This window comes from Cornus florida, unplaced genomic scaffold, assembly GCF_030987335.1.
Source record: "Cornus florida cultivar Cherokee Brave unplaced genomic scaffold, ASM3098733v1 CherokeeBrave_3.0.0_Hap2_Chr03, whole genome shotgun sequence".
Taxonomy (NCBI): domain Eukaryota; kingdom Viridiplantae; phylum Streptophyta; class Magnoliopsida; order Cornales; family Cornaceae; genus Cornus; species Cornus florida.
In genome coordinates, this window is record NW_026775573.1 from 57,899,167 (window position 1) to 57,905,455 (window position 6,289).

General features: G+C 32.3%; 1 protein-coding gene across 2 annotated transcripts; it reads right to left on the bottom strand.

The window, feature by feature from the left end:
* Positions 1-931: 931 nt before the first annotated feature.
* LOC132300598 (uncharacterized) lies at positions 932-5,540 on the bottom strand. Of its 2 annotated transcripts, XM_059797764.1 has the most exons (4): positions 5,145-5,538; positions 2,745-2,924; positions 2,290-2,531; positions 932-1,347 (listed from the first exon to the last, which is right to left on the bottom strand). In XM_059797764.1, exons 1-4 carry the CDS (start codon positions 5,424-5,426, stop codon positions 1,092-1,094), a joined length of 960 nt encoding a protein of 319 aa, XP_059653747.1. In that variant the 5' UTR covers positions 5,427-5,538; the 3' UTR covers positions 932-1,091. The 2 variants fall into 2 exon arrangements, with proteins under 2 accessions (XP_059653747.1, XP_059653748.1); XM_059797765.1 differs by lacking the exon at positions 2,745-2,924 and having other exon boundaries at positions 5,145-5,540.
* Positions 5,541-6,289: the final 749 nt, after the last annotated feature.

Sequence of the window (6,289 nt, forward strand, 5' to 3'; positions counted from 1 at the left end):
TATTAAAATTAGTTTGTTAAGAGGAGGTTGATTAGGATGTTTCTAATACACAAGAGCATTTCAAATTTGTACGGTAAAAACATTACAGATTGTCAAAGAGTACTCACCAACAATATACATAAAAAGTGATTACACTCAACAAAACTCAATCTAATATAGTTTCAAAATCAGAGAACTTACCAGCAATGTGTGACAAATAAATTCTATAATAAACATATAATACCATTTTAAAGTGTGTTTAAACTTTGATATAAAAATTCTTTAAAAGGACCAAGAACTCGATGTCTCGATGTCTAAAAAAACTAGTTTAAGCAATAGGTAATGGCAGGTCTAACTTATACCACTTCCTTTCAAATCAAGAACAATCACAATCACAATCAGCAGAATGTTTCCTCAAAAAAATTCATGTAACTTCTTCTAATGTTACACACAAAAAAGTACACGAAACGGGTGGAATTTTACAATTACCCAACCCAACCCTACGAAGTATTTCAACTAGTAATACAGTAAAAATCATCAATTGGTTCAATTCAAAGACATCCCAAAATGTGACATTTTACAAGAAGGAAAATTTGCCGGTAAAAAGAAAATATTTGAAGGAGAAAACAGAATTACCAAATTCCAAAGCCGGAAGAACCTGACATACATTTGCCTTCACAACAAATTTCAAAGTGGCTGACAGAAACAATGAAATCTAGCTGCTAATTTTTCATCAAAAACAATATAACCATGGCCACCCCCCAAAAATTTTCAAAATTCTTCGTATACCCCTGCAAAAATGTTATTTTATATATTTACCTCTACTTGTAGCCCCCAAAATTTATAAAAGATTTTGATTTACCCCCTCAAATAATTTCGAAACACCTTTTTTTTTTTTTGGTCCCAATAATTATGAATCTAAAAATAAATATAACTTGAGTCATCTCAAAACTCATATAAAAATTTGATATTTTTAGCCTACTTTTGAAAGCAGTAAATTCTTGTCAAATAAAAATAAAAGTTCATGTCTCCAACAACGGATACATATTAATTTTTCCAATTCTAAGGAAAAATGTAAAATATTGGTTATGCAAATACAAGAACAAGTTTATTTAGACAAGAGATTGAATAGTGAAGAAGGATAAGATTTCATTAGTGACTTGTTCAGCTCTCTCCTGTTGAATAAAATGGCCACCATCAATAACAACCACTTCAATGTTGGGTACTAGCTGGTCCTTCTCGTATTCTTCTCTTTCTATATAATCCTTGGTCCCAAATGAGTGAAACCCCATATCCTTGTCACCGACTATTAATTTTGTTGGAACCCTAATTTTTGCTCCCTTCCATGGTCCAAGAAGCTCCCAATTCCTGGGTTCATGACATCAAATGCTAAATCAATAAACTCAATCAAGAACAATAGATAATGTAAAACTATGCCCTCACACAAAACACAAAAATTTACGTGATTCGACTTATAACCTGTGTAATTGTTAGGAATTACCCCAAGATTTCACTCCATAATAGCAACAATTGCAGATGGAAGCACAGACATAAACAAACAAGGGATTTCACTCTATAATAGCAACAAAAATAGATGAAAGCAAAATTACATGGTTCGGCAAATTCCTTACTTTCACGGCAGAAGAACAACTATCTGTTATTTCAGTATCAAAATTACACGCTCACAATTTCTCTCTTACAATTCTCTTTCTTTCATTCTTCACACTTTTCTTCTTTCTAGAATATTCTCTCAACTTCACCTTTATTTATATGGTCTTCTTCAATTACCAAATCCTTGTTTTGGACAAGTATACCACTGCAGACACATAGTAGCTAATAGAAAGTTTTTATGGCATAGTCTAAAGGATCATGCTCATGCTTAACTTTCCTATATATCAATTCAAAGAACTCGAAAATAAAAACATCCTAGTGAGAAACAATTTCCTCCGGCCCTTTGAAAAGTTCCAAACGAAAAAGAAAACTAATTTGAGGGGGGTTTCCCTACACAAAAAAACGAATGGAGATAACAAGTTTTCATACCTCCAAACCATGTCTCTCTCACTCTCGATTTGGCTTTCAATGTTCTCTCTAATCTACACCACAAACCTTAGCATCTTTAATCTTTATATACGAGGGTACAACACAACAAAGACAAGATTCCGAATTCACAACCCACGAAACAAAAACGGGTCAAAAATTAATTAGGTCAAAACCCGACAGGAACACGATCCAAGTGGAAACAAATTGAGACCACTACTTCACACATTCATTCGATCTGTACTTTAATAATGAATCAAAGAGTGATCTTACGTGTCCATGTTACGGTAGTAGTTCAAAGCCCCGGTGAATCCAAATGCTTCGAATTTGCTAGCGCGGGCTTGGAGTTCTTCCTCTGTAATCCATGGAGGCAATGAAGCAGGGCTTTCGAGAAAATCTATGATCTCAACACCGGGAGGAGCGACTAGAGGATCAGGAGCATTGATCAGCAGAAACTTCTTTAGTATTGTTAGACAGTTGTACTTCTCAAATGATTTCTCTGCTCTTCCTAGCTCCTACAATATATACAAAAGCAGAAGTTAGCACATTTTTTCCCCTGTATCCTTGCACCTTTACGAGTGAGAGTAATCCACCCCGGGACGCACACAACACCCCACAAGCCGCGTGCACCGGGCTAGTCCAGGACTCGACCTGACTACAACTTACCCTAAAATGATTTATGAATACCAAAAATGGTGACAAAGAAGCATCAGATTTAATTTCCTCACCTGAAATTGAGAAATGTATAATCCTTCTCCAAATATTTTGGTCATGAACTCAATGGGTTTGACGGGTGATCTGTCCCGGTAAGGAATGCCCAAGTTTACAAGTGCTCTGACTCTATCTGGCCTGAAGAGGCAAAGGAACCATGCAACCTGAGCACCCCAGTCATGCCCTACCACAAATGCCTATATTCAGGAGCACATTGTCTCATAAGAACAAAATGAACTATTGCAATTACTAATAAATAGCTAACTGGTTAAGTTTGAATTAGTTTGCGAGAAACATGCATTGCTGTAGTATAAACATCTAAAATATGGGTGCACACCATTCGGTTTGGTCAGGTTCAGAGATGAATCGGAATCAAACTGATTTCAACTATTCCAAAAATATTAATGGACAAAACTGTACAAAGACATGCTTAATTAACAGTTTCTTAGAATTGTTTTATGAAAATTGTGTTAAAAAAAAGGCTTGATTTTAAAAATTGCCATTTATAGTAGTTATCTTAAAACAATTTTTCGTATTCTGAGTGATCACAAACCAAGAAGACCCATTGACACTCAATCGAACAATAGTGATGGATTTGGTTTCATTCTACGGTTTTGCACTTTTCTGTATATGCCTATATATAAATACTAATAAAATGAAAATGAAAATGAAAATTTGAAATATATATTTATGGTAATTTATATTCTTTATTAATCAAAATTAAACAAGTGTATTATAAAATGAAAAATGATAAAAGAACCGAACCAAACAACCAAACAAAATGTCAAACTTAACGTGGCTCAGCCACGTCAGATTATTTTTTTAAAACATAACTCCTACCTCTTCCCTTCTCTCTCCTCTCTTCCTCTAATTCTCAATTTTTCTTTTGTATTCAATTTTATTTTTGATTTTGGTTTTGTCTCTCTTTTTTATTTCGCAAAACTGAAGATAAAATAAAATAAAAAAAAATTAAATTTCTTCATATTTTGCAAATACAGAAATACAAAACCAAAACAGAACAAAAAAGTAAAAGAAAATAAAAGTTACAACTGTTGTTTCTCTCCTTCAGATTTTGTATCATAAAAATCAAACAGAAACTTTGAGAAGATTCATCGTTTCTCTTAGTGTTTTATTTTTTTATTTTTTTATTCTGTAAGAGATTAATGTGTTTTGTAATGGCAACTCTTGTGTGAATATTTACTTACCCAAAAAAAAAAAAATCTTCTGTATATTTTTCATCTGAGATTGGAAAGATTTATTCTTGGAAGAGTTATGAATAGAGAAAAGTAGATTTTTCATCTGGGATTGGAAAGATTTATTCTTGGAAGAGTTATGAATAGAGAAAAGTAGGTGATCTTGAAAAAGAGACGAGAATAAAGAATTTTGAATCTTGTTTCTAGAATACTTTGGATATGTGTATATCAAGGGAGGGGATGTATAAGAACAATTGGTGAAAAATTAGAGACACAGAGAGGAGGAGAGAGAAACAAAGAGGAAGAGAGAGAGAAAGGAAAAATTGGAAGAGAAAAGATTGATGATAAGGAGTTAGATAATGAAATTATTTGACGTAGACAGTCACGTAAGATTCGATATTTATTTCGGTAGAAACCTTCCCTTTATCCATCACTCCTCTTATAAAATAGAGAAAAGTGCAAAAAAAACCTACTATATACAGAATATACAAATACCTCGTGGGTATTAAAAAAAACCTCTACATTTTTCAAATTGAGAAAATAAGAACAAATTTCCAATTTGAAAACTGAAATACCTAAAATGCTCTTTAAGATAAAATAAATTTAAAAAACACGGATTTCAAAATTTAGGAATTTTTATAAAAAAATTTAGTTTTGTTTTTTTTTTACGGAAAAAATTTGGGATTTTGGGGTATTTACAAAAATTTTGGGATTCTTATAAAAAAAAAAAAAATTGAAGACTAAAATACTGTATTTCGGAGTTTTTATAAAAAAAAAAAATTAGTCAAAATTGACAATAAGGGGCAAATTGCTACAAATTTTCAAATTATAGGGGCTTATATGCACATACAAATAGCATGGGTGATTTTTGCACAATTGTATATATAGTAGGAGTGTTTTTTTTTTTTTGCACTTTACCATATATATATATATATATATATATAGATTAATGTATATTACTAAGATCAGTTTTTGAACCCCAAATCGAACTTAAGTTCTATTTTTCTGAACCAAAGTCGTTTCATTATAAAACGGAACGGAACCGTATGGTAGGGTCGGATCTGATTTGCATCCGTTAATCTAAAAGATAACAAAGCTAGCTGCTACTGATGAAAAATGACTGAACAAAACAAGTAACAGTTCTGTAACAACTTTCTTGCAATATTTAGTACAACAGACTACAGAGCCAGTTTGACCTTTAAATAAGAGTGCATGGTAAATTACCTTTTCTTCTCGGAGCTCATCAAGAAGGCCGATCAAGTCTCCGACGAGATGGAAAGCTGTGTATGAGGCGGCGTTCGGGGGGCAATCTGATTCACCATAGCCTCGCATATCGGGTGCAACAACATGATAACCATGGCCCGCCAAGCAGTTTATTTGGTAAATCCAAGAAGACCATAGCTCTGGGAATCCATGAATAAGAAGCACAAGAGGTCCACTCCCTTTCTCTGCTATGTGATACCATATTCCATTAGTATGGACCCTTCTATGTATAATCTCACTCATGCTTCTCTCTGTGTGTTTGTGCGTGTGGATACACACATACTATATCCTATGAGGAGAATAAAAGTGGCTGGTATAAATGGAATTTTCAATAGTTGCCTTTGTTTCCTTATGGTCAATTTAAGGGTATAAAATATGCTTCCCATATATCCTATCATTTGAAATGGTCAATGAGAAACTTCTACACGGCGTTATGACCTGGGAACGAGCCGTGATTGAATTCTCAGTCTCCATAGTTTATCGAGAAAAAAAAATATTGAATTTTTCCGTGTTCGAATCCTCCATTTCCATAGTTTATCAAGAAATTTTTTTTTATTTTATTTTTTACTATTTGACAATTATTTGGCCCTTATTTTGTTGAGTATTCTTCATTTCGTAAGAAAACAAATGGCAAATGAGGAATTCGCAATAAAGGCTGTTTTGTTTCAATTGAAAGGTCTCAAATGAGATTATTATAGGGTCTGTTTGATAGGCATTTTATTTTTGTTTTTGTCAAGCATTGTAGCATTGAACAAAAAAATATATATATTTGGTAAAAATCGTTTTATTTTATACAGTATCGAAACATTTCGTAAATAGTAATTAAAAATCAAAACACTAATTTGGTGTTTTTACATATTTCAGCATTGTAACAATGAGTATTGTAGTGATGAATAAATTTTTTATTTTTTATTTTTGAAAAACTCTTAAAAGATATTTTAAAACTAATCATTATATTTTTGAAACTTGCAACATTTTTTTACCCTATTTTTATTCATGTTTTTTGTTCCAAAAATCTTATAACAAATGGACGTTACCAAACATACTTCCAACTAATATTCAACACACTTTACAACAAAATAGTCATTTTGTTTCGAATTAAAACA

Excerpts from the sequence above, each read along its gene's own strand:
- LOC132300598 (XM_059797764.1), bottom strand. The coding sequence starts at position 5,426 with ATGAGTGAGATTATACATAGAAGGGTCCATACTAATGGAATATGGTAT. Across the intron at positions 2,925-5,144 it reads ATGAGCTCCGAGAAGAAAAG|GCATTTGTGGTAGGGCATGA; the intron begins GTAATTTACCAT and ends TCCTGAATATAG. Across the intron at positions 2,532-2,744 it reads TATACATTTCTCAATTTCAG|GAGCTAGGAAGAGCAGAGAA; the intron begins GTGAGGAAATTA and ends TATATATTGTAG.